This window comes from Neodiprion virginianus, chromosome 3, assembly GCF_021901495.1.
Source record: "Neodiprion virginianus isolate iyNeoVirg1 chromosome 3, iyNeoVirg1.1, whole genome shotgun sequence".
In the NCBI taxonomy this organism is placed as follows: domain Eukaryota; kingdom Metazoa; phylum Arthropoda; class Insecta; order Hymenoptera; family Diprionidae; genus Neodiprion; species Neodiprion virginianus.
Window position 1 is genome coordinate 2,294,676 of NC_060879.1, and position 25,460 is coordinate 2,320,135.

The window sequence follows — 25,460 nt, forward strand, 5'->3', positions numbered from 1 at the left end:
GTGATACTCGTGTGGACATCGATTCAGAGACGGCTAGTTTTTCGGATTACGTTGGTAATACAGTTTTAGCCTACAGTCATAGACTACAGATTGTCTTTTTTTTCCACCAACAGATATTGGTCAACTGACCACGTCTCGAATGCACAATTTTAAATCCTTAAAAATTCTTTAATCTATACTTTCATCAGGTGGAATACCGATTTTTTTCAAACGTGTTTCGCATTTATTCTGCAATATCCAGATCCTTTGCAAGGATGCGGCCTACTCAGTATTTTCATTTTAGAATATTAGGTCAGTGTAATATTAAGGTGATATGTGGAGAGCTATATATCAGTGATGAGAGGACTCTGTGCTTCTGTTTGGGCTTCGCGCACTCTATCCTCTATTACTAAGTCTATGCCGTTACGTGCTGCTGTATCTGCGTTACCAACGTAATAGACTCGGTCGGAAAACTAGCCGTCACGGAATTAATGTCGATGTGTGTACATGCGTACGATGCAATAACTGCATTGTGAATAACGAGCTAAATTCGCGGAGAATTTTCCAACTCATTGTAACTGAATTATGTGTAATACGCGCATTCAGACAGAGAAAACGACCAAGACGGAAAGTGACGACGGTGATTAATGGGGGGGAAAAACGCGAACAGTTAATGATGAATTCCGCCCGTAGATGATGTGTTTAATAAATTCTGAAAAAATTTGAATTTATTCGAATATTATTATACATAACTATACATAGTATTCAAAGATCTTGATAGATAACACGTCCGCCTCCCTTTTTATGTATTAGACGATACGCGTACATATGCATAATATGTTTGTTTTTTTTTTTTAGTTGTTGTTGTTGTTATAACAAACAATCAGTCTACATATACACACATAATATGGTCGGTTCGATTTTATTCTCTGCACTTTTTATACCGTATTATATACACTTTTGCGTAGACTGATTATTGGCGCGAAAATGATTTTGCGGTCATCGAGGTTTCCCGTTCACATAGTTTATATATTGAGATTTTCGATCTGTTCTCTTAAAATGAGCACAAAAAATGCAGATTATAATCAACCCAATTGTCTACTAAACATACGTCATATATATAACATATCATAATAGAACGTAAAATATTTTTTATTTCTTTTTTTCCTCATTTTTTCTTTGTTTATAAAATGGTGAATTTTAAAATAGTTTTTTTTTTGTTTGTTTGTTACATCGTAATAATATTTCTAATCAGTTAAACTTACAAAGACGTATCCCTATAAATTTCTTTTATACAGTTCAATTAATTTATCGGTTTGTTGTTACCTGCGTGTATGTTTTTTGTGGTTTTTTTTTCCTTCTTAAATTATACTTTCGAAAATTTCATTCATTTCCTTTGCTTCTACATTGATTACTCACCCATATTATGCCTATTTTTCTTAATTTTTTTTTTCTTCTCTTATTACCTATTTTATTCCTTTACAATATAACTTAGGCTTAAAGCACACCAAGGCCACTCACCAAACTAATTTTCCGTCCCTTTTATATTTATTATTTACCTATTAATTATCAACGTCTCCAGCCACAGGCTGAGTCAACAACTTGATTTAAGAGAAGAAATAAAAATGAAACATATTCATCTCTTCTTCATGAAATTGCACAAGTTTATGAACAGGGAAATTTTTTTCTTCAACGAGTCATAAACTTGCGTTGGTATGGAAAATTAACTTGGCGTACAAGCTGTAGGTATAAAAAAAAAAAAAAAAAATGGCCTGTTTTCTGCGCCGGCGTACACAGATCTTAAAGTAAATTTTAATCTTTTAACAGTAACGTCAATAACTAGGGTTCTGTTTGTCTTATACGTTAAGCTTGTAATAATAATAATAATAATAATAATAATAATCTAGACGTTAAAATAAGGTTTAAAAATTAATTTTAATAGGCTATGTCTGTTTTACTTTCTTTTCTTAGATTTGTGCTATAAAAATAGTGCTAAAAGCACGAATGCATTTTACTCAATTACTAATCAACAGTCGCGAAGAAGTTTTCTTGGCATACAAGGAGATCAATTGAGCCCCCAAATTTAAAAATATCAATCGTTAATGGTCCTCGCATGGATGATTTCGTTACACATACTCGTAACAGTCCGTAGTAGAACTGAACCAACATTTGCGCACTTCTGTTATTGAATGATGAAAACGACTTCAAGTGAAATTTTAAACAAGTAAACATGCCGCAACATGAAATGCGGGGTCAAATAATCAAATTTTTTCATTCTTTCTTGTGATATAAAACAAAAACTTTTTCAAATTATTAAAAAAAAATTTTTTTTTCTTTTGTCTGTAACATTATCGCCAAAAACGGATATTAAAATGTATAATTTAAAGCATTGGGAAAAAATCCGTTATTATCGTTTTTTTTTCTTACCTTTGTTTCTTTCCTTAGCATCTTTAATAATGTAAATAAATATTTAAATGGTCTCCAAAGGACTTTGCCAATTGTGTGCTTGCATAGACAGTCGTTGATTGTTGCTCGGTTTCAATGGCGTAACGCATCGCGTAGCATCTGGGAATCGCTCGCGGTATCTTTCAAGTCGTAGGTATTTCACCGTGACAAGTTTGCCTGCAAATGTGAAGAATTTACATTGAACGTCGAAATAATTGGATGAAAAATCTTGAGTGTATCAGCAGTTGGGACTTATAAGGGAAAACTAACTATCGCATTTGCTTCTATACTCACTGTCAAACCACCAGCCGTGCAACGCTCTGTACGCTTTTCCAGCATCCTCTTGAGACATACATTTCATGTACACGCAACCTTCACGGTTTCCACGATCGACGCGAATATGAAGAATTTTCACGTCCTCGCCACACTTTTCTAATATCGCGTCCTGAACCTTTGTTTCCCAGTCGTCTTCAAACTCCCTAGAGCAACAAACATGTCGAGAAACATCATAGCTTTGTGAAATTCCAAAGTTGAGAAACTGAAAGCAACTAGTTCAATCCATCTACTCACACGTCAGGGTCAAACATGTGTCGGATCTTGAGGCAAGGCGTCGGCGAATAGGGCAGGCTGTTCACAGAGCCTGCCATGGTTTCGAAGGCTTGACCCTGCCAAACTTTCGTCTTTTTGTTTCCGGTGTTTCCAACTGCCTGAACGTTAGACGCGTTCAGATTGTTGCTTGGCAGCCAACGCCATACGTGAAATTCCTCGCCTGCCACCTGCTGCACCTCTCTCCGAACTCTGAAGAAGAAAACGACAATGTTTGTTGGATGAGGAGAGTGAGTCAAGTCTTCAGGGTTAGTTTATTGAGGGGCTATAAAGGCCTACCTGGATTCATTTTCGTCTAGAAACTTGACTGCCTTCGCCCAAACGCTGGACATTTTCTGCCGGTTTTTTGGTGGTATCAAATTATCCCTGACATGATTTATAGCCAGGTAACTTTCCTGCGTGCCACCAGCACTCGTTAGTGCAGAATTCTGATGATGAAGTTCCAGCATGCTTATTATCTCGCTGACCAAACGGAATACCTCGTTCTCGGATTCCTTTTTCTGCTTCAAATGCCAGAGGACTAATTTATGACCGCCGATAATCATCAGAGCACCTGGAAAATCACATCAATTCAATTACGCTCAATTGCTTGAGCGATGTACGACTGAGGAAAAAATGTAAGACTCTACATTTTGATATTGAAATGGTTACTGCAATACTCGGCATTAAAATTTGGATAAAAATAAAAAAATTACGAAATAAAACGCCAAACGAGAAATCTGGTACGAATTTACTAAGTGGAAACGCGTACAAATCTACATAATGTATGGTAAAACGAATATCTGTCAGTAATGCGATGAGCATCGGAAGATTCAGTCCTTTCACCTTGGTTGTGACAGAAAAAAAGGAAAATTCGTGCGATACGAGGGTAATAAGTTTCAGTTGATATCGTTCAATAACGAATCAGTAAGGAATTTACCGACTGCTACAGCCAGAATCGAGGTGAGCAGGGTGTAGAGCTTGTTCTTGATCAAACACTTCATTGGGACATCAGGGTTTAGGACAACCATTCCCACTTTGCCATCTAAGCGTTTTGCCAATACTTTATCCTGAAATGGTCGAACAGTATAGCTTAAGATTGATGATCGCTGTTAAAATTCATCGAATTTTAAATATTTCTGTAACTAAAAACTGAGTAAGTGTCATTAATCGGCTGCAGTTTACCATAGAATCTAGAATCTGTGTATCCGCTGAGGCCTTGTTGATGTCGTCGATTTCGATCAGGGAAATTCCCCATTTGGGATTCTTAAAAATGAGCAACTGTGCGTTGTGAAGATCTTCCTTGATGTCCAATTCATCCTGCGACAACGATATTTTATAATTTCGTGCGTGGCAATGCAACAGCAAACCCAGGCCAGAAAGTGTTTACATTGATTTATAGAAATTATTTAGTACCAACCAAATCATTCTTCAGAAATCTTTCCATCACGTTATTGTCGGTCATATAAGGAAAGTCTGTTGCGTCATCGCAGTTGTAGCTTATTGCCTTCTCTGTTAGAATGGTCTGCAACTTTTCCAGCAATTGTATTGCTGTGTGTTCCGTTCCCTTGCGAATACAATTGATACCAGGACTATCGCTATGTGGCACGTTGGGTGAGCAGAATGGAAAATTGTTGTTATCTATAATAATAAATGAAGAACATTGCATTTACTTATTTGTCAACAATCGTTCCGAACAGTGATGGCAGATAAAATCAAAATATAATTGCTGTACTGTATAAGATAAATATAATCGGAGGCTACGACAAATTGTAAAAGGTGCAAAATTCTTACGAGAAAATAACTTTCAAGTGAGTTTTGTGAAAAACGTTCAGATCAATGACCGTTTCAAACAGAAATATTTTGAAAAAAAGTATGTATAAAATCGTGGGAAAAGGAAATGAAAGTACAGAAAACTGAGAAAATTCTCCAATACACAAATATTTATTGATAATTATTTATAATCAGAAAAAAGTATACAATATTATTAAAATGTTAGAGTTATATAAGTAGGCACTCGATTTCTTTCTTTTTTTGTTCTTTTAATTTCATGTTTTTATAGTAATTAGATAATAATTGTTATTTAGTTGAGTTATCATCAAATCATCACCTCAGAGAGACTACCGAATTTAATTGTTAAATATACTTTATAGTTGTGTTTTCTTTTTTTTGTTCGTTTTTCAGTTTTCATTTTACCATACCAAAACAGAGTTTCATTGCCGCTTATGAATAAACACAGAAAACACGTAAACTCTGTCCACTAGTGCTAACCATACCTCAAGGCAGGTGTCAAAAAAATTTTCAGTTCTCGATACCAAAATAGAACTTTCATCCAGTCCGTTCCAATTAAATACTTTCAAAACTTTACAGTAAATCCACTGTTTTCTTTGTAATATGACATGAATAACGATGATTTTCCAAAATTTATCAAAAACTATGGATCCAATCACGAAAATGACCTAGTACAATATAAAACAATCCACAAAATACATGTAAAAAAAAAATTTGTTAGTGTACAAGTTATTGTAAAAATATTAAATATCTCGACAACAAATCAAAGGAAGAAAAAAAATAGTTAGTAAAGACAAGTACAAGTACGTACAGTGGTTTAAAATATGTTGATACTTTCAAAGCTTGAGACAAGGGACAGTATCTTTCCAATTAGATCGAAACGTCATAATTATTTTCCATCAGACACACGTTCCAAAATGTTCTGATTTATCACGTATAATTGCGAGGAGAGAAAAAACATACACTGGGTAATGTTGTATCCATATCAGGTATACAGGTAAAGTATCAATTACTCTTCTTAAATAAAAAAAAAAAAAAAAATGCAAGAAAAAAATATGTATTCCTAAACTACATTTTACTAGTAATATATAATATGTCATTTTTCTTTTCTTTTTCATTGCATGAGATTTTTTTTTAAAATGTCTGAGTATCTTTCGTAGTTTATTTTTACTGTAACTAATACCTACCAGCATCAGGTGAAAAGGTGTCGTTCTTTCCACCAAGCCCCAAATAAACGACTGCCAAAAGAATGAAAAACAGCAACAAGACTCCAACCAGTATAACCGATATCAGGTTGTGATTGTTTTTCATTTCTTTACCATCCGACGTGGATGGGAACGTTCTTGTGATTGCCGGTCTCTCCGAAGCCAGCGCATTGTACCTGTAATCAAATGTATGAAAAAATAAGATGCTAGAACAATCCCGCGCTTCTTCAAGAAGACTAACAACATCATCAAGTATCTAATATCTTCCTCTCACCTTGGCGTAGACGGCAAGTACTTGGATCGCAACGATGCAAAGTGTCCATTCGAATCGGTTTCCTTCAATTCTGGTAAGGCAGAGTGGCGTAAGATTGGAGCTAAAAATAAACAGACACAAGAATAGGCTTTTATCGTTGTCGATTAGTCGGCCAAGTGAAAAATTCAAGAGCAATACACAATAAAACAGTAAACAATGGTAAATGGAGCTGAAAAAATTTCACTAGAGGTTTATAAGACCATCGAAAATCTCTGCACTCACAGCTAAGACTGGTCTTTGACGGTAAATTGCTGCTAGAAATTTTGCTCAGTCTCCTAGTGAAGTCGGACAAATATGGTGTTTCAATATTAGCAAGAGGATCTTCGGCGTCTCTGTAGTTATCCTCCTTCTGGCTGTGTATCGGAGATATGTTGAGTTTGAAGGCAGGAGTGACGTAGCTATCCTCGTTGTTGGTGAATATGGATCGTTTCTTGGTGTTATATTCAAGACTCACAGGTACGTGTCTCTCGTTATTCAGAAAAGTAGAAGCGGACGTGGACGAAGACGAGGACTCGTAGGTCCTTGGCTCGACAGTTTTGTATCTAGCCGCAGAGGTCGAGTAAGATTTCTCCGGCTCCTCGGCTATGTCCGAGTCCGATCCAGTCTCTAGACCGTCGTTGGAGACGGTGGTCTTGAAGTTTCTCGTCACCTTCCTGGACACGTTCTTGACCGATTTGAGCGAGGTGTTGAGCGGCGCCTCGAGACGAACGTAGGGCTCACCGGTAACCTCGTTGTTCGCGATGCTCGAGGTCGTCGTCGTTCGAGCAGCGGAGCGTCGCCGAGAAGGACTTTTCGGAGCCACAGCCGGAGCCGGCGGCGGCATGGGATTGGCAAGAGTCTGGCGTCGCGAGCTGGATAATTTCTTCTTGCGACCGACGGACGCCGAGTCGTCGTCGGTGTCGTCGCTGCTGTACTTGGCGGCGAGTGAATGCCGACCCGAGCCCTTGAGGCCTGCCTCTCGGGCCTCCATCAGGTTCTTCAATTTCTTGACGAGGATCTTGCGCGTGGTAAGAGTTACGGGACCCACGGGGTAGCCGTACTCCGCCAGCTTGCTGCGCAGCTCCGAATCCGACAACGCGTCTACGGCGTGCATCTTTTATACACGGTCACTCTTCGGTTCGTCACACGCCGGATTTTATCCCGTATCGAAAGAAGAACGTTCGCCGTTTATAACCAAATCTGCGAACAAGTTTCGACGGTAGATTTATACTTGATACTGATTACGCGATGATCACTCACCGCGACACGCGCCAAGCAAACCACCAACGCGCTAGCCTCAAAACAACAATTTTTCTACACCGAAAGAAAAATGGATGGTGCGTGCGTGCGGTGTTGGTTTGGTTGGTTGGTTGGTTGATTGGTTGGTTGGTTGGTTGGTTGGTTGGTTGGTTGCGCGTTGTTCTCTCCTCTCGCGCTGCTGCTCCTCGGCGCGAGAAAACGCGGGCTTTTGAGGCGCCAAACGACCCTTATGTAATTGAAATCCAGCTTCAAAGAGAACTGCGCACCGGCAGACCCTGGATACCGAGAGATTTATTTCTGATTTTTCCCTTTCACTAAAATTCTTAAGAGGGTGCCCTAGTCGATTTCGATGTCTTATAATAAATCTCCAAATATCGGTGTCCGCGTATCTCAAACGTGAACTAAACGGACCCAAAAATACTGTAATACAATTTAATTTGACGCAGAAATAAAGAAATGACATGAATTCTACGAATGCAATATTACGATTTCGTAGATTCCGTACTATTTCTTTTATATTTCTGCGTCGAATGAAAATGGATTGGAGTGTTTTTTTTCGGAATTGTTTATAGAACGAGACTCTTAAAGCTCTCTCGCGTTTGAGATACGCGACTTCGATATTTGGAGATATATTAAGAGCAGCATACGTAAGACGTTTAATGAGCAGCGCTGCTACTGCGTCAAATCACTAGACAGATGCTAGTATTATTTAGTAAGTTACTAAACTGCTTCTGCTTTTTGCTGCGCATGAAATCCCACCTTTATCTATTTACATCATGTAATTTCACATTACCGATAGTCGTGCAGAGGGTAGAGGTCGTAGAGGTGAAGAGAATAGAGTACGAAGTAGGTTATGTTTGTGTCAATAACCTTCGGCACGCCAGCGCATGCGTGATTAAACAAAGACAACCAGACTCCCTAGTTGCTCTCTCTCTTTCTATCGCTTTAATGCTCCTGGCCGTGAGGCATTGGCGGAGTCGGCCATCTTTAATCATAAATACGCAATGGTCAAAGATGAACGAATAAAAATAACTATTGAGAGTCGTGACTATAGTGTATGTAGTTTCGGTTTTTACATTAAATCGTGAATATATTTTGTGCAGTGTGCTGCTTCTGCCAACCTGTCAAAAACGACGGTCAAGATGGTCGTTCTTTTCGATACTTGAGACCGACTTTTCATAAATAAAGTGTTTCGTTTGATGTACGGCGGTAAAGAAATCAGGGTGTAATTGATGCGATTTATACTGAACGAAATTTTAACTCGTTCTAGGATACGCAAGAGATAGTTATTTTAACCGTATTTCGCTTAGTCGTTAAGATCGAAAAATGGCTCTACGCAAAGTGAAGGGGAATTTTGAGCGAATGTTTGATAAGAATCTTACCGATTTGGTCCGCGGTATTAGAAACAACAAGGAGAATGAGGTATGCCCTAAATTTTGCCATCCTTTATCATCCCTGATGCGACATCCCCTTCAAACATAACCTAGTATACCATTATCGCCACGAGAAAAGAGATAAAAGAAAAAACTATCCTTCAACCGAAACCTCAATCGTCTGTTTCTAACGGTATATTACAATCTAATTTTCCTATTTGCAGGCAAAATACATCGCACAGTGTATGGAAGAGATCAAACAGGAACTACGCCAAGACAATATCGCCGTCAAAGCAAATGCTGTTGCCAAATTGACATATGTATGTTAACATTACTTTCATGTTGACAAAATCCCCTCATCTCCTTCTTAACCTCCTATTTATAACTATCGATAACTGTGTAATTTTTTATCTCGCAGCTTCAAATGCTTGGCTACGATATCAGCTGGGCTGGATTCAATATCATCGAAGTAATGTCATCCGCCAAGTTCACTTATAAACGTATAGGATATTTGGCTGCTAGCCAGAGTTTTCACACTGATACAGAAGTGAGAATTCCTTTTCAGATTTAATTTATTTTTTACATCTTGCGTACCATTTTTAATCATTACCATTGAAATGTTTCGCAGTATATAACTGGAAAAAAAAAAGCAATAACTTTTCTTTGTCGCGGGTTTCTAACCGTACAAATATATTTTATTTTCATTATTTCACTACATAAATGTGATGAAGTGAATTGAACAGAATATAATTCGTGTTCTTTATGACCGAGATTGTCCCATCTCGATAATTTGGTTGAGCTAAACCTTCTTTTATTTTTTTCAGCTCTTGATGTTAACAACTAATATGGTGCGAAAAGATTTGAACAGTCAGAATCAGTATGATGCAGGTTTGGCTTTGAGTGGATTGTCGTGTTTCATTAGTCCCGACTTGGCTCGGGATTTGGTAAACGACATAATGACTTTGTTAACGTCGACAAAGCCATATCTCCGAAAGAAAGCTGTGTTAATGATGTACAAAGTCTTCCTCCGGTTTCCTGAGGCTCTGCGGCCAGCTTTTCCTAGGCTTAAAGAAAAACTAGAAGATCCAGATAGCGGTGTTCAGTCTGCAGCTGTCAACGTTGTATGCGAATTAGCCAGAAAAAATCCCAAAAATTATCTCAGTCTTGCTCCCGTTTTCTTCAAACTCATGACTACATCCACGAACAATTGGATGCTAATAAAAATTATCAAGCTCGTAAGTATTTTTTAATTATAAACGCGTTTAGTTGCCCAGGCATTTAATAGAGTATTGAATTCACTTGTGATATAAACGTCGAAGACGGAAGAGACAGTCTAACTCTTTCAAAACCTTGTTATCTTTTCTTTCTTTTTTTTCCCATGCAGTTCTCAGCGATAACTCTCATTGAACCAAAAATGGGTCAACGCTTGACACAGCCCCTCATTGATTTGATATCAAGGTTCCTATATTAAAAAATCTTACATAACATAGAGTATCTTTTGTTGTTCAATATACACATTCTGCTATTTATCGTTTAGTTTTCAGAGAGAAAACGAGAAAATATCGCTTTCATCTTGTATTCTTGGTTTTCACTTGTGTTTTGTTGATTTTTTAATTTTATCAATTGAATCAGAGGCTAGGGGAAGGGATTATATTCTTAGACCCCAGTTAAAACGAATTTACTCATTAGATGTCCAATCCTAGTAGTGCATCGTACTGTCGTCATAGATTATCACATTGTTACAATATTTGTAAAATATGTTCGCTGGTTGATTGTACATTAGAAACGTTACAATGTTTTTCCTTACAGTTTGGCGCGTTGACTCCTTTAGAGCCTAGGCTTGGCAAAAAGCTAATAGAACCCCTTACCAATCTAATACACAGGTACATGCTATATTATATTATGTATACACGTCGTATTGATTCACTGTAATTGTATTCAAACGATTTACCTGAGCTGACTGAAGTGGGCTGTCAATTCTATTACATCATTCGCGTGGATACTGAAACCTTAGACTGAAATGCTGCGATGCGTTCTTAAGCTCATTCTCTTGCCGATCGAGGCCACATACGTTTCTGAAACTAAAATAGTCACTCTGCTATATGAAAGAGGATCGAAAATACATAGTACAAAAATTTTCACAAGAAACCTTAACAACTCTGAAATACGTTGGTCAGAGTCATTATTTAATTTCTTTCTTAATTTTTTAATAACGGACTACCAGCTACTACAATACCATAGAAAAATCGAATTATTAGCTCAAAAGATTACAGGCTGTAAAAAGTTATTTTTAGATAAATGCGGAACAGAACATTTTTTATTTTTTTACATTACAAAGGCTTTTACTTGTTCGAATTAAAATATGTAGCTGTATAAAACAAAAGCTAATTCATTAAGAAGCAAAAAAAACATTCGACAGGATAATAATTTATCTGTATTTTTTAGTACGTCGGCAATGTCGCTGTTGTACGAATGCATCAATACAGTGATAGCTGTACTTATATCGATATCATCGGGTATGCCAAATCATTCAGACTCTATTCAGTTATGCGTTCAAAAGCTCAGAATACTGATAGAAGATTCTGACCAGAATCTGAAATATCTTGGACTTTTGGCGATGTCGAAAATTCTCAAAACGCATCCAAAGAGCGTTCAGGCACACAAGGATCTCATAATGCAGTGCCTTGATGACAAAGACGAGAGCATTCGGCTTCGTGCTTTGGACCTGCTTTACGGAATGGTGTCTAAGAAGAATCTAATGGAAATTGTACGGAAATTAATGATACACATGGATAAAGCTGAAGGAACAACATACAGGGATGAATTACTCTCAAAGATCATACAGATATGCTCGCAAAACAATTACCAGTTCATCACGTACTTCGAATGGTAAACGTCCAGCATTTTTGTCATCAACAAACGTTTTCCGGCTCTACATTCTTTCGCTTCTTCTTAATCTAGGTATATTTCCATATTGGTTGAGCTTACACGGATGGAAGGTACAAAACACGGACAATTAGTAGCGACTCAATTACTTGACGTTGCTATTCGCGTTCAGGCAATTCGAAACTTTGCTGTACAACAATGTGCTCTGCTTTTGGAGAATGCTCACTTGCTCACTGGACAGCCCAGAGCTACTATGGCTGAAGTACTGTACGCAGCTGCATGGATTTGTGGCGAATTTTCGAGGCGAGTTGTCCGCTTAATACGTGCAATTAATCGCAGTTTGACATCGACGATATTAAATTTCCGTTTGTTTATAGTGAGCTGCAAAATCCCTTGGCCACTTTGCGATCGATGCTGCGATCAAGGGCTTCTACATTGCCAGGTCACATTCAAGCTGTTTACGTACACAACATTCTAAAACTAATCGCTTGTACTTTGAGCAAAGCGGAAAAAGAAAATGACACGAAATCTATACAGGAGGTATGGCATTATTCGTCAGATTTATCAAAGCTTTACTGAAATTTTATTTTCCTAAATTGTTTCTTTGTCAATTATTCTTAGATATACGCGCTCAGCGACAAAATAGTAGCTTTCGTATGCAGCGGTGACTTGGAGGTGCAGGAGAGAGCTAGTTCTGCAATTGTTCTTCTAGAGTGTTTGAAGGAAACTTCCGGACTCGCTGAAGAATTGGCTGAAATGTTTGTCGGGGAATTGAATCCCGTAGCGCCAAAAGCTCAAAGAAAGGTACAAGACAAACGCATGAACGATTAATGATTTTCAATTGTCAATTAAACTTTTTGTTTAACTAGGTCCAAATTCCGGAGGGTCTTGACCTCGATGCGTGGATCAACGACCCTCCTTCAGAGAGCTCTGATTCCGAAGATCTTGACATGAATGACATATTTGTAAAAACTGAAAGGCCCAGCGATTCTTACCGCAAACAAAACGTCGTTGAGTTGACATCAGAGGAACTTCAGCAGAGGCGAGAAGCAAGAAAATTGGAACAAGAAAACAATCCCCATTATTTGAAGGGCTCTAGTAACACGTATAAAAACTCTTCATCTTATCACAATATTTCGAATAACAATGAAGACGATTTTGAGAGCATTCCAGTTGCCGAGTTGAATATACCTGTCGCGCTTGAAGTTCCTGGGCTCGCAAATTCAAATAAATATTTGAATATAAGTTTCGGCGAAGATGACGGTGACAAGAGACACAAGAGGCGCGGCAAAAAGAAATCGTCCAAGAAAAGTAACGAGATGCACCTTCATGTGATTACGCTTTGCTTTTCGTCACATTAATCGTTACTTTCATTCCAGATAAGAGATCGAACAGTTCTGAAGATGAGCACGAAATCGTTCACCCTACGCAGTTGGTAAACACTGGAATAGGCGAGTTACCGCCTGGTGCTGAATTGAGCGATGGTGACGATTACGATATCGGAGACATGAATGATCCTCACAGGGCTCTGGACATCGACTTGGACATGCCGTTGCGAGAGGACGAAAGATTGCCAGTTCTGGAACACAGAATCGTTGAGAATAGTCTTGCCAACGAAGTGCCTGATGTTAAGAAAAGTAAAAAGGACAAGGTAACAACAATTCACCGTTCCTTAGACGAATTAGTTGAACCTTTTTTTGTTCACTTTGATAAGTAACAACGAGGAGAAACAATTTCGTTTTTTAGGACAAGGAGCACAGAAAGTCCAAGAAGAAAAGCAAAAGTGCGAAAGAACATAATAAAGTAAAGCAGCCGACGACTAAGAAAGCGGAAGAGAATGGAAATAGCATAGATCTGTGGTTGGCAAGCGATACTTCACCAGAGAAAAATCAGAAAATGGGTAGCGGCGATTACATGGAAATGCCGAGTAAAGTAGAAACTGATAAGAAAGAAGAGGGCGGTAGATCTAAGAGTTCTAAGAACAAGGGTAAAAATAAAAGCGACCATGAAACAAGTAAGCATAAAAAAAAATCTAGGAAAGCTAAAGACGATTCCAAGTTGAGCAAAGATAAGAAATCGTCTGGCTATGAGGAAACAGCCGGTATTTCAACTCCGTCCAAAGAAATTTTGCCGTCTTTGAACACAATTTTGAACAGGTTTGATAGTCCGTCAACGAATCTTCTGTCTCAGTTTGATTCGACGGATCAAAATTCTTCCTACAAAATTCTAGCGACTGATAAAACGGTCAAACTCACTTACGACGTCAAACAATTACCTCACGAAGCTGACAAGATCGTTATTCTCCTAGTCGTCGCGAACATCGGAACGAACCTTTTGAAAGAATTTGACTTTAGCATCTCCGATACCGCGACATTGAAGCTGTTGCGAGCTGTGAGTTAAAAATTTGAATATACACTTAATTTTTTTTTTTTTCATTTTATCTTGTACCACTTCCATAATTTTCCCGATTTTCAGGCGGGTGACGAGTTCGAAATGAAAACGCGATTTCAATTACTGCCCAATTCCAACAACGTGACACAATTCACGATGTCTGTGTCGGATGTAACGTTTACACAAAAGTTACGAGGTACTTTGGCGTACATGATAGAAGGAGAGTCGGGAACTTCCCAGGAGAAGCTTGACTTTGTATTGACATTACCATGCAGCAGCTTTATGATCGGTCATATTTCTCACAAAGATATTCTAACCGAATTACTTAGCAGCGGTCAGTTGACTGAGAAAATAAAAAACGAAGTTGAATCTAGCGGACAAGATTTCTCACAACTGTTAAATACCGTTTGCCAAAAATGCAACGTTACTCTAGTCGAACAGATCGATCAAACCGCATCTCTTTATGGACATTCCTTGAAGGGACACCATGTTTGCCTATTATTAAAACATAACGTGAGTATTCACGATTATCATTTTTTATTCACCATTCACATACCGATAATTTTGAATATTTTGTTGTTTTTTTCCCTGCCTCTTTCAGAATTCAAAGGGGACCTTGATGATTGAGGGAAAAAGTGACAATAACTCGCTGTTATCAGGTATCGTTGATGAAATATCCCGAATTTTGGTATAACGCAACCACGGAGAAGTGTATCAAGTTGAAGAGGAAATTGTGGAAATTCAACATATGTTATCTATAGTTAGAACTTTATAATATTCAAATCAATCCCTACGTCAGTGGCGTAGTAAAAAATAAAAATAAACAAATTTTTTTTATATATATACACATGTATATATATTTATATATATGTATGTATGTATACAATTTAGCGTTCGTGACCAAGGAGGCTTGATGAAGGAAAATTTTCGTCGATTTTGGTCATGACAGACATTTTTATTTCAAAATTTATTGTCTTTGCGACGTTTCGACCGGGCGCAGCCTCGACATCACCAGGTTACTATTTTAACAAAAAAAAGAAATGTCCTGCCAAACATTTTTTCTTTTGTTAAAACAGTAGCCTGGTGACGGTCGGGGCTGGACCCGGTCGCAAGGGCAATAAATTTTGAAATAAAAATGTCCATCGTGACCAAAATCGACGAAAATTTTCCTTCATATATATACACATAAACAGAGAGAAGCATGACAGCGTAGAGTATTGTTTTTTTCGAACAAAATTTGCCAGATTCGTGTTTTCCTTGAATTTTCATGAAAATGTGAACAAGAAATTTCTTTGTCGGTATCTGTATTCGCATATTTTTTTTCGAGCTGGAAAAATGATATGATATTCTTTCTTCATTTTCTATTACTGTTAGGATTTGAATTTGTGATATGTGCCTGGTAAGTTGCTGCTGTTGCTGCTGCTATAGATATGACCCTGTAAATAGGAAATTGTTATTCCGGATCGTATTGATCTTTAAAACAAATGAAGACAGTCTGATGTACTATCTACGAATCCACGTTTAACTTGTAACTGTACCTAGTAGTGTCAATAGTATCAGCATATTAACTTCAATTATACTATTATTATTTGACGCAGTTATGATTAAATTCTCTACGCGTTTCAAATTTATCTTACAATCAATAAGTAATTTGCATGGTATAATTTGTTCGTTTTTCAAGAGAAACAATTATAAAGCTGATGCTATTACTTTTATAGGTACCAGAAAAAAAAAAATTTCAAATGATGGATGGATACTGTATGTACATAGATATAGGTATCTGAATCCAGGTTTGCTTGGCTCAAAGAGGATACTTTAGTGGCTTGCGACGATGAATAAAGAGTTTATCGTAGATAAAAGCACTTTTTTTATCCCCATTTTGATCGGTGTACTTGATACGCCGTATTCTGGTTTCGTAGTAAACACGCTATGCGACTTTTGTCGTCACTTTGAGCTACGGTAATCCTACGATTATAATGTACACTGGCATAAATATATACACATACATACCCACATTATATTGTAAGTAACGAAATAAGACAGACAGAATGAGAGAGAGAGATAAAAAGATAGCGAGAAAGCGGAGAAAATTTAAAAGACGAAATCATCAGCACACATTCATTGTGTTTGGAATCGGTGCCTAAAGAAAATTGATAACGAAAGTTTTCGATAATGAATTTAGGGTACACGGCACTGATTTTCTATACATATATAGATATTTACATACTTGATATCACGTCCGAGTGGCTGGTCGTGGATTAAGTATACATTACATTACTTACTTTTCAAAACAAAGAAGCAAAGTAACAAAATTAAGCGTCGAAAATTTTTCTCAATGAAATTCAAAATATGTAAAACAATAATCACTCGGCTATTATAATCTACGGTTAGTTATTTTAATGAATAATAATTATAAAAAAAAATTGGGAACTGCGTATTCAGCGATATTGCCAAACGCTATGTATGGATTCGCGAACTTTTATGTTATATAAATTGTATACAGTCAATATAAGATTAAAATATTAATTAACTATACTCAAGGAATCATTCTACTTTGTCTTATCATCTTTGTAATGTATCCTTTTCGTTTTCCTGTTGTTGACTCTAACTTCTATCTGTGTAATAATTGAAATGGCTAGTCGGTAAGTCTGGGATCTTATATCAACTTACCGACCCGAGCTGTCAAAATATATTTTCGAAACTACCATTTCGGATGAAATCAAATCAGCCATTGAAATACTACCCTCGAGAAGAAAGATCTCAAAAATTCTGAAACTATTGAAAGATAATAGAATTCTGAAATATTGATGTATAAATGGGTTCTTTTTGCATGATGTGGCGAAAGTGGCAGCGTGTACGACGCACAAAGCGGCTATTGCATATTGATATACATATACAGATGCACACACGCGCAGATATATTATAATCGGGCCCAAGGTGTATTTTTTACTGTAATCTGAATAATATTCGTATGTGAATTACCGTGAAAGTGGCTGAAAACGTGAAAAAAACGATAATTTAAGAATAATTGATCGATGTAAGAGCTCAGGGAGGCGATAATGCGATATTCTCTTTTGCTGGTTATCATATTTTGAGCCGTCGATTCGACTGCTTAGGCGAAACGGTTCAAGGTTATGTTGCACACTGCCTGATAACGATAAAGGAGGGCAGAGGAGAGAATAAATTCACCTTTCGGATATGTGTCGTATTTTTTCACACGCAGTTCAATGTTTCGGATTCTTCGCGTATGTTTTTTTTTTTTTGGACCGTTTACTACCAAATATCACGGGGCTGAATGAATAGCGAGTTTTTTTTTGCTCGTTGTTCGATCTCTGTCAACCGAGCATCTGATCATCCCGCAACTACCTACGTACCGTGAATTAACTCTGATAGTTATTTTGGTCCATTTACATATTTATTTCACCTCAGAACTACGTAGTATCGAAAACGTTGCGTATATCGCTATTCAAACAACCTTTGCCAATGACCGAACGAATAGCGGAGATGCGAAATATTCTAAATCCACAGATCACGTTTACATTGATTACGCCCCTCAGATTCTTGAGACTTTTACAGTTCCAATGCGATCCGTTTGCAAACATTCAATTGCATTATTGTAATGAATATTTTAACAATGCACAAAACGTTGGCTCAAACCCAATCCAATGACTAGTCGATTCTGCTAGTCTCTCTATCTCATCGGTTTTTCCCACCTTGGAATCGCTGATCACTTTCCTGGCAATTGTCACTTCTCCTCAACTATGTCCGGTATTGTAGAGAAAATTTCCTCTTTTTTTTTTTAGAAGCCTGGTGCCTCGGGTTATCAAGTCTGGGAATTTTGCTCGTGAACAGTTATCGCAGCTACTTTCCTTGGGTTGAGTATATTATTCGAACTCAAGTTATAGTTACGGTATCGGAGGTCACGAGAAGAACGACAGTTGGACTCGGATTCCCTGGTATGATTCCTACTAATTGCGACTTTTGATTAATAACATCAAATAATTGAAATACGGAAATGAAATGAAGAAAGATTTTCCAAAATCTCTTCTTCAATTGATAATAAATTGCAAGGATTTCGAGAACTCGATGAGATCCCGTTGGAACGTAATCAACGTTGAACAAAGGAAAATTTAGTTGAAACTAAAGAGCACTAAATAAACGTGTTGAATACTTGTACATTGCTATATATTGCTCTTTTTTGGGCTTTAGCCAAACACATGTTTATTGGAGGATGTTAACCGTGAGTTGAAATTAGATCGGGCTGTTCCCTAAACTGTGTTTTTTAACTTTAGTTCAACGTCCAACTTTGGCAGAAGAGGAACTTAGCAATCCTTCACGTTCTTTGTGTTGCTCGGAAACATATTTGCAATAACTTAATAATTTATTGAACATGTTTCAAGCCAGCATCCCCAATTATAGATCTTCTGATCCTTATTACTATCAGTATTTTGTTTGCCATATGTAACTATCAGACACTTAGATGCGTATCCTTTGTCCCATTTTTCAATAGTTCCCTTTTAAAAATGCAATTTTTTTGTTTCCCAATCAGGTGCAAACGCAAGATGAAAGTTAAACGAAGCAAATCCCTTTCCCCTGAACCGTCGAGCAGTAACGAGTACAAGAGGCCCAGGATTGCCAATTCCGGGGACAGTGATAATGACTATCTAGAATGTCGGCTTCTCAATCTCTCCGATGATGTTTTACTGAATATCATGAAGTTTCTCCATCCGCAAGATCTCATGGCTCTGAGCTTGTAAGTGTGAATTTACTACAGATTCGTCTGATATTTGTATTTGTATTTTTATGACGTACAAATGCTTTAAGGTGTTGCCAACGTTTGGAGCAAGTAACAAGGGACAGAACGCTGTGGAGTAATTGCGTCGATTTTCGAACGGCTCCGACACTGTTAGAGGATCTAGAAAAGTATGTAAAGTTTTTTAGACCGATGACCACAAGACTGAGAATACGCGGTAACTTGCAATCGAATAAGCATCGAGGATTGAGCCAAAGCTTTTTTAGTGCAATACGAGCAACATGTCAACTCAAGGAATTAACTATGGAAGAATACGATATTGATGCTGATAAAGTAAGTCGATGAGTAGATTCAATGTTACAAGGATAAACAATTTCACTGTTCTATGGGTTTAATGTCTTTGTCTGCTCATGTCTTCTCGCAACAGATACAAATCACAGACTTTCCCAAAATGATTGAAAAACTTTCACTCAAAGGCTGCAGGATGCACCATTTGCAAACCGACAAATCCTACTTTTTCAGGATGGACTTTCACATGCCCAACTTGACGGTAATATTATATATATTCATCTCAGGTTTTTCAACAGGCAAATAATCGTTGAAATACTCAACATTTGTCTAAATTACAGTGCCTGATATTGAGCAAATGCAACTGGTTCTATCCACATTCATTGATGGTGATAAGCAAGATGGTAAAACTGAAAGAACTTCGACTGGATTCTTGTTATCGACTCGGCGAATGCGTCGCTTACGCAAGCCTGGCTACCAGATTTGGTTTCAAATCGTTGGAGGTAATTTTTATGAATATCACCCATCAGAAATAACAATCGATTGCTCTCGTAATTTTGCCGAATTTCTTTGATCCACGAAATTTACACTCAACTCCCAACAGATTTTAGATCTTAGAGACACTGGACTGGGGGATAGCGAGATATGCTGTTTCAGCAGCACTAAAACATTGACGCATTTGTACTTGGAATGTCCACGGTCGCCGAGACCAGTTTATTGCTACGAGCATGAGCCACGGCCCTACAGGCCACCTCAACAGCATTCGACAGACCCGCGCTTGAGAGTGTTCGAGGATCAAAATATCTTGGAGGTAAATAATGATAGGGTAAGATAAATTACAACCCTGAGTCTATTTGCCTTGTCAGAAAAAAACGGGATCTAACCTTCGATATGTATAAAACATTTTCCAGTTATTAATAGACGAGAGACGCATCGTGCCGTACTTTGATTTCGAACGATGTCTCGTATCCGATCGAGCTATTTGCGCTTTAGGAAGCTACGTTTGCGATCGTACAATTCTCAACAATATACAGGATATGATTTTCGTCGAAGTGGATAGGCGTGTTGTAAACAATCCCAATCTCAAGGAATTGGTAGTGCGGTAAGTTCGATTCAATTGTGCTGGAGATAAAAGTCTAAGTGAATAATAATGGTGATGAGTTGGAACAAAATTAACATCTTTCCTTTCAGAAACTATCCACGAGTAACGAATCAAAGTCTAGTACATTTGGCCGCGAATGCACCTAGCCTTGAATATTTGGACGTGACGGGAACTACCGTAACTCGAGAAGGTGTTGAAATGTTCAAGTCACAAAAGCCTGGCGTTACAATATTATCGTCATTTGATGAAACATAACGTCAATATGAAACTTGAATTCAAGCATTAAAATCAAAGGGAGGTCTCGATTAACCGAAGCATTGTGAAAACAAAGAGAGAATTGATTGGTTTCTTAGTTTCATCATCGCATTCTTGCAGCTTTAGGTTCATTGAAGTTACAGGATTAAAAGTTACAGGATTAAAAATCCCATACAATCACGTCCTAATTTGATAGTTTAATGTGTATATTGTACACAATTCTTTTCGTATCCAAATTCAGAACTTGAATTGTCGTACCAAAACTTCAATATGTGCACTGTATCATAAATTATGAATGCGTAGGCAATAAGAACTAAGCTTGAGTGGTACACTGTATTGTTTAAATTTTTTTCTTTCCATTTTATTTCTTTTCCACAGCGCATTATTGGTTAATAAATTATATTAATATATTATACCGCTATGATAAAATTGAGAATCGTGTGCGTTGAAAAATTTTACCTCACTTCGGCTATTTAAGCTCTGACAAATGTTTCTTTTCTGTACCTCGAGAGCTTTAAAAATTCTGGTAGTCTTTTACCAGCTATCAATGTAGTAATATAAATATATGTGAGCAACTGCTAAACTTGTGTGTATGTAAGTGTTTGTGCGTATACCTGACTTTAAGTAGGAATGGGCGTGTGTAAAACAACTGTAAGATTTTCTTTGTCGACCTAGAATAAATTTTTTTTTTTTTATCTTTTAGATGATATAAAATATCGTTTATAACTTATGGGTATACTGAAAAGTTCTTTCTCATCTATCTATTGTTGTTGTGCTAGTGTCTTTTGTAAGAGATATTATTATTAGTTACTAATTAACATTATTACTTTATCCGTACTAGTTCCTTACGCTAAAAATAAATGGAACATTTTTTCAACAGTATATTCAAATTTGTTTCACGTCTGTTGGATCGAATTTCTTTTATCATTTTCACCTCGTTTTATTTAGTTCGTCAAGATTCAAGCTTGCCATGAAATTATCTGACAGATCCTGTGGGTTATTTATTTACACTGATGGTAATACATAAAGTTTGAACCATTTAAGTTTATTCATATCTTACGATATGCTCGGATTGAGATATTATCGGCGTATTAGAAACTGCTCGAAGCAATGGTCAAAATTCAGAGTATGTTACTATTATTCGCAGAATCTGAGTAATCCTGATTTCTTTCCTAATTTTAAACTGACATAATCATAACCGTTTCAATAGTTGTTCAAGTTCGGCTCCTCGTGCGGGAATAAATATTTCTGGACAGCAAAGCGATTTCACGGAAATTCGAACTCGCAAAGCCTATGCATTCCCGAGCAACCTCTCGAATTTTGTGAACTACGAAACGGAATGAAAGTAGTCTGCGAATACAAGAGTTCTGACGTAACTACAGTTGGTTTTTTTTTACCCGCAGGCTCCATGCACGAGAAATGTGAAGAGCGTGGAGCCTCTTTATTTATGGAACATTTAATATTTCGAGTAAGTAAAAGCAGGATTCTCCCTCTTATACTTGTTTTTCCCGTAAATACAGTTTTCAGTTTTTTTGGGTTTCTCTTCGCACCAGCACCTGTGACGCGGGAAATTTGAAATACTCCGCTTCTGTGCCGGGTTCCTACTTTTCAAGTTAATAAAGCGGCCACATTTAAGTCGGGAATAAAGTCCTACGTGCAAAACGGGAATAAAGCCGATTATTCCATTGTTACATAATGTACCTACTATATTCCACAGTTGGTTTTTGCAGCTGTCTTAATTATCGCTACGATTTCACAGGAAACACGATGCAGAGATCAGCTGCAGATTGAACAAGCGTTGGAAGAAATTGGTGGAAAACTTGGAGCTCTCGCTATGCATGATATGTTTTTGTTTTGGGGTACTGTTCCGTCCTGCGATATCGAAAAGCTATTCAATTTGTTGGGCGATATTATCAACAACGGTATTATAGGTAAATTGTTTGAATCTCATTGCCGATTAATACAGGGGTACTAATGTTTGTAAAACCCTATTCTTTATAAATTCGATTTAACAATATGATATTTCAGTGAACGATGAAGTCGACAAGGAAAGATTCACTATTCTACATGAACTGCAGGAGATTGATATGGACGGCGAACGAATAGTGATGGACTATTTAAAGAATATTGCTTACCAGGATACCGAGTTGAGTAAAAGCGTGTATCCGGAGACATGTGCGATAAAGTAAGAGATTTATTGTATTACTTTTGGAAACTTATCTGCCGTGACTTGGAAAACAAGACAATCCTAATTTTCCCAACTATCCAATAATACTTTTGACTATTATTAACCAGATGTTTATCAGCGGAGACCATATCATCTTTCCGGGATCGTTTTTTCAAGTTCAATTTGATGACAATTGTTTGCACAGGGGGCACAAGTTTGGCTACCGTCAACAAATGCGCCGAAGAGTACATTATTTGTTGCGACGAAGACTCTGCACCATCGCCAGATTCATGTGAAACACAGGATCACGTCCCGCTTCCTTTAAGTTATCGATTCTCAGGTCAGTTTGTAGTGGAAAATAAGTCTGGAAGAGCGAATTTATCTGTCATCGACGGATATTGATATCGATTGTCGAATTTAATATTCTTTTCAGCAATTGACATGAGACACAGAGATGACGATGAAAAATTAGCCCACGTTGCTTTAGCAGTGGAAACACCAGGTTTTGGTCAAATTAATGATCAATATGCACTGACGGTGGCCAAGAATATTGTTGGATCGTGGGACGTGACGTGTGGCAAGTTTTCGTATCCTTAGATTCCTCGATAAGTTGGAAGTGTTGATAGTATATTGCGATCATTGTGACACAAGTGCGAGAAAGCAACCGTTACACGCATGCTGTGAAGTTGGCCGCGTGAGCCAAAGTACGGTATGCATGTGGTCTCTCTTTGGCACAAGTGTCACGTAACTGCTTACGCAACAAATGCATGAGAAGTGCTGCTTTTCGTGTCTGCTGCAGCGAGCTCGGGATGTGGAAAGGTAATAGTGCGAGAAGTGAATGTGAAGAAAGCACTAGTGCGAGAAGTAAAATGGCGAGCCGTTTTGCGCATGCGTAGTATCTTTATTCTATTGTAAAGCATCGCTTACGCCACTCTCTGCAGGCACGAGAAGTACCATTTCTCATTCATGCGTTGTATAAAAACTGGAGGGTATATAAGCACTAGTGCTGTCGTGTATATATATATATAAGGCAATAGTGCGAGATGTATTATAATCTGTTTCTCTCGCTCTACGCCTGATTGGCCAATCCGTTTCCTCTTAGGTATTAAAGTACAGAGTGAGAGAGACGGAGTAATCCTAATACATATATATACTCTCACTCCTTCGCTACACTTTCTCTACGCGCGAAGCAATCTCCAGTAGTATATGCTCAAAGATAAAAACATAAAGTTGTGTAAACGAATGAACTTCTTCAGGTGGTGGCGATAACAATGCGCAGTCTGTTGCTCATTACGCTTTCAATTATAATTTGTGCCACGTTTATAAATCCTTCAACATCGCCTGGGCAAACACAGGCTTGTGGGGCTGTTATTTCGCTTGCGACAGAATGCTGCTTCAGGTATTTGTTATATGGGCATAGATTTTCACGCATGACCAATTAAAAACCGATGAATTATACAAGAAAATTATAACATTATTGCCTTAATTCGTGTTTGGTGTCGAAAATATTTGAAAATTTGATCATTTCTCAGGATACTTTATGGGTTATTCAAAATGAATGGTTTCGCTTGTGCACGTCGATAACAGAAAAGGAGGTTCAGCGTGCGGTAAATCAATGTAAAACACGTGAATTGGCCAAACTGAATAGCTCCATTGACCGATTTTTTGATATTGCCGTAAGCTTGTTTCGCCAGGGTAGATACGAACAGATTTCCCAACGTCTGTACAAATACGATGTGAGTTATACGAGTTACAATCTTCAAATCGAATATGTTTAAAGATTTCTAGAAATCGTTGGGTGACTCAATTTTGAATTACAGGAAATCAAGGCTAACGCTATAAGAGACATAGCTTCGAAATATATATACGATCAATGCCCCGCTGTAGCAGCTTTCGGACCTGTCGAGAATCTGCCAGACTATACCAGAATTCGATCTTCTATGTATCGACTACGTTACTGATCTAGTTATAATTTCCTTTATGCTGATAATCAGTAGTCAGAATATCTATTGTTAGTCTATTATTTCCAATCAATACTTCGAATCTCCATTGTAAACAAAATAAATCAAACGTACACAGACGAATAATTTTGATATTTTTCGAAAATTGCATGTTAGAAGCATCATCGACATACCTGTAAGATGCTGTCCAAATCTCATTCTTTTTGTCGGCGTAAATCTGCGGGTCACTCATCAATCACTGAACGGCACTGTACCACAAATTTACTGGTAAACTTACACAACACACGATAAATATTGCGATAAACAATCTCACAACATGCAACGGCATGAATTCCCGCGGATTCACCGCAAACAACTGAAGTCGGCTGTAAAACGTTTCCCGCTTAAAGAAATTCGAGTCAAAGAATTGTTCTTGTTTCACAGATGGAGTCGCCGAATGTCACTCAGGTGTAAATTTATTCACGGAAAGTAGTATTTATTGGTAAAATTGCACGGTATGCCGTGAATATTACAGTTCAAACGGTTTAAACTGACCCGACGTCCGAGCGTATGATTTCTCGTCAGCTCGCCAAATGCGACTGACGTCGCGACGAACTTTTACCGCTTATCGCTCAGACCGGCCGCGCACGATTTCTGCGCATGGGGTAAATCAGGTGTGCGGGTTGCCGCTGCTCGCCGTGTCAGGCGCCGATTGGAGTGATAGAAAATTAATTTAATTCCTTCCAAC

General features: G+C 37.7%; 3 protein-coding genes and 1 long non-coding RNA gene across 17 annotated transcripts; 2 read left to right on the forward strand and 2 right to left on the reverse strand.

Annotated features, from left to right (window-relative positions):
• Nucleotides 1-778: 778 nt before the first annotated feature.
• LOC124301246 (inner nuclear membrane protein Man1) lies at nucleotides 779-7,815 on the reverse strand. Of its 2 annotated transcripts, XM_046756062.1 has the most exons (11): nucleotides 7,558-7,815; nucleotides 6,541-7,497; nucleotides 6,280-6,379; nucleotides 5,988-6,181; nucleotides 4,430-4,650; nucleotides 4,195-4,329; nucleotides 3,950-4,079; nucleotides 3,310-3,583; nucleotides 2,995-3,222; nucleotides 2,719-2,903; nucleotides 779-2,601 (listed from the first exon to the last, which is right to left on the reverse strand). In XM_046756062.1, the coding sequence occupies exons 2-11, from the start codon at nucleotides 7,409-7,411 to the stop codon at nucleotides 2,450-2,452; spliced, it is 2,490 nt and encodes an 829-aa protein (XP_046612018.1). In that variant the 5' UTR covers nucleotides 7,412-7,497; nucleotides 7,558-7,815; the 3' UTR covers nucleotides 779-2,449. The 2 variants fall into 2 exon arrangements, with proteins under 2 accessions (XP_046612018.1, XP_046612017.1); XM_046756061.1 differs by having other exon boundaries at nucleotides 6,541-7,815.
• Nucleotides 7,816-8,636: 821 nt separating this feature from the next.
• On the forward strand, nucleotides 8,637-16,751 carry LOC124301245 (AP-3 complex subunit delta-1). Of its 2 annotated transcripts, none has more exons than XM_046756060.1 (14): nucleotides 8,637-8,979; nucleotides 9,155-9,250; nucleotides 9,349-9,477; nucleotides 9,755-10,165; nucleotides 10,315-10,388; nucleotides 11,376-11,819; nucleotides 11,892-12,119; nucleotides 12,194-12,356; nucleotides 12,438-12,620; nucleotides 12,686-13,127; nucleotides 13,196-13,467; nucleotides 13,563-14,207; nucleotides 14,292-14,720; nucleotides 14,809-16,751. In XM_046756060.1, exons 1-14 carry the CDS (start codon nucleotides 8,884-8,886, stop codon nucleotides 14,899-14,901), a joined length of 3,705 nt encoding a protein of 1,234 aa, XP_046612016.1. In that variant the 5' UTR covers nucleotides 8,637-8,883; the 3' UTR covers nucleotides 14,902-16,751. The 2 variants fall into 2 exon arrangements, with proteins under 2 accessions (XP_046612016.1, XP_046612015.1); XM_046756059.1 differs by lacking the exon at nucleotides 10,315-10,388 and adding an exon at nucleotides 10,740-10,813.
• On the reverse strand, nucleotides 9,910-25,294 carry LOC124301252 (uncharacterized). Its single transcript, XR_006907436.1, has 3 exons — nucleotides 24,907-25,294; nucleotides 10,882-11,011; nucleotides 9,910-10,040 (listed from the first exon to the last, which is right to left on the reverse strand). It is a non-coding gene; the product is annotated as an uncharacterized LOC124301252 (long non-coding RNA).
• LOC124301248 (cytochrome b-c1 complex subunit 1, mitochondrial-like) lies at nucleotides 16,933-24,859 on the forward strand. Of its 12 annotated transcripts, none has more exons than XM_046756073.1 (15): nucleotides 16,933-17,338; nucleotides 18,011-18,081; nucleotides 18,757-18,960; nucleotides 19,032-19,293; nucleotides 19,388-19,510; nucleotides 19,590-19,751; nucleotides 19,853-20,059; nucleotides 21,816-22,073; nucleotides 22,365-22,536; nucleotides 22,634-22,790; nucleotides 22,901-23,112; nucleotides 23,206-23,349; nucleotides 24,029-24,171; nucleotides 24,305-24,508; nucleotides 24,593-24,859. In XM_046756073.1, exons 3-15 carry the CDS (start codon nucleotides 18,770-18,772, stop codon nucleotides 24,731-24,733), a joined length of 2,376 nt encoding a protein of 791 aa, XP_046612029.1. In that variant the 5' UTR covers nucleotides 16,933-17,338; nucleotides 18,011-18,081; nucleotides 18,757-18,769; the 3' UTR covers nucleotides 24,734-24,859. The 12 variants fall into 12 exon arrangements, with proteins under 12 accessions (XP_046612029.1, XP_046612028.1, XP_046612030.1 ...); XM_046756072.1 differs by having other exon boundaries at nucleotides 16,933-17,244; XM_046756074.1 differs by having other exon boundaries at nucleotides 16,933-17,208.
• Nucleotides 25,295-25,460: the final 166 nt, after the last annotated feature.

Bases quoted from the DNA above. Each gene is read 5' to 3' on its own strand.
- LOC124301246 (XM_046756062.1), bottom strand. From the start codon at position 7,411: ATGCACGCCGTAGACGCGTTGTCGGATTCGGAGCTGCGCAGCAAGCTG. The intron at 6,182-6,279 runs GTGAGAGGAAGA...ATTTGATTACAG, and splicing joins TACTTGCCGTCTACGCCAAG to GTACAATGCGCTGGCTTCGG. The intron at 2,602-2,718 runs GTGAGTATAGAA...TCACATTTGCAG, and splicing joins GCACGGCTGGTGGTTTGACA to GCAAACTTGTCACGGTGAAA.
- LOC124301245 (XM_046756060.1), top strand. From the start codon at position 8,884: ATGGCTCTACGCAAAGTGAAGGGGAATTTTGAGCGAATGTTTGATAAG. The intron at 8,980-9,154 runs GTATGCCCTAAA...TCCTATTTGCAG, and splicing joins GAAACAACAAGGAGAATGAG to GCAAAATACATCGCACAGTG. The intron at 14,208-14,291 runs GTGAGTTAAAAA...CCCGATTTTCAG, and splicing joins CATTGAAGCTGTTGCGAGCT to GCGGGTGACGAGTTCGAAAT.
- LOC124301248 (XM_046756063.1), top strand. From the start codon at position 18,598: ATGTTTCAAGCCAGCATCCCCAATTATAGATCTTCTGATCCTTATTAC. The intron at 18,669-18,756 runs GTAACTATCAGA...TTTCCCAATCAG, and splicing joins CAGTATTTTGTTTGCCATAT to GTGCAAACGCAAGATGAAAG. The intron at 19,294-19,387 runs GTAAGTCGATGA...TTCTCGCAACAG, and splicing joins ACGATATTGATGCTGATAAA to ATACAAATCACAGACTTTCC.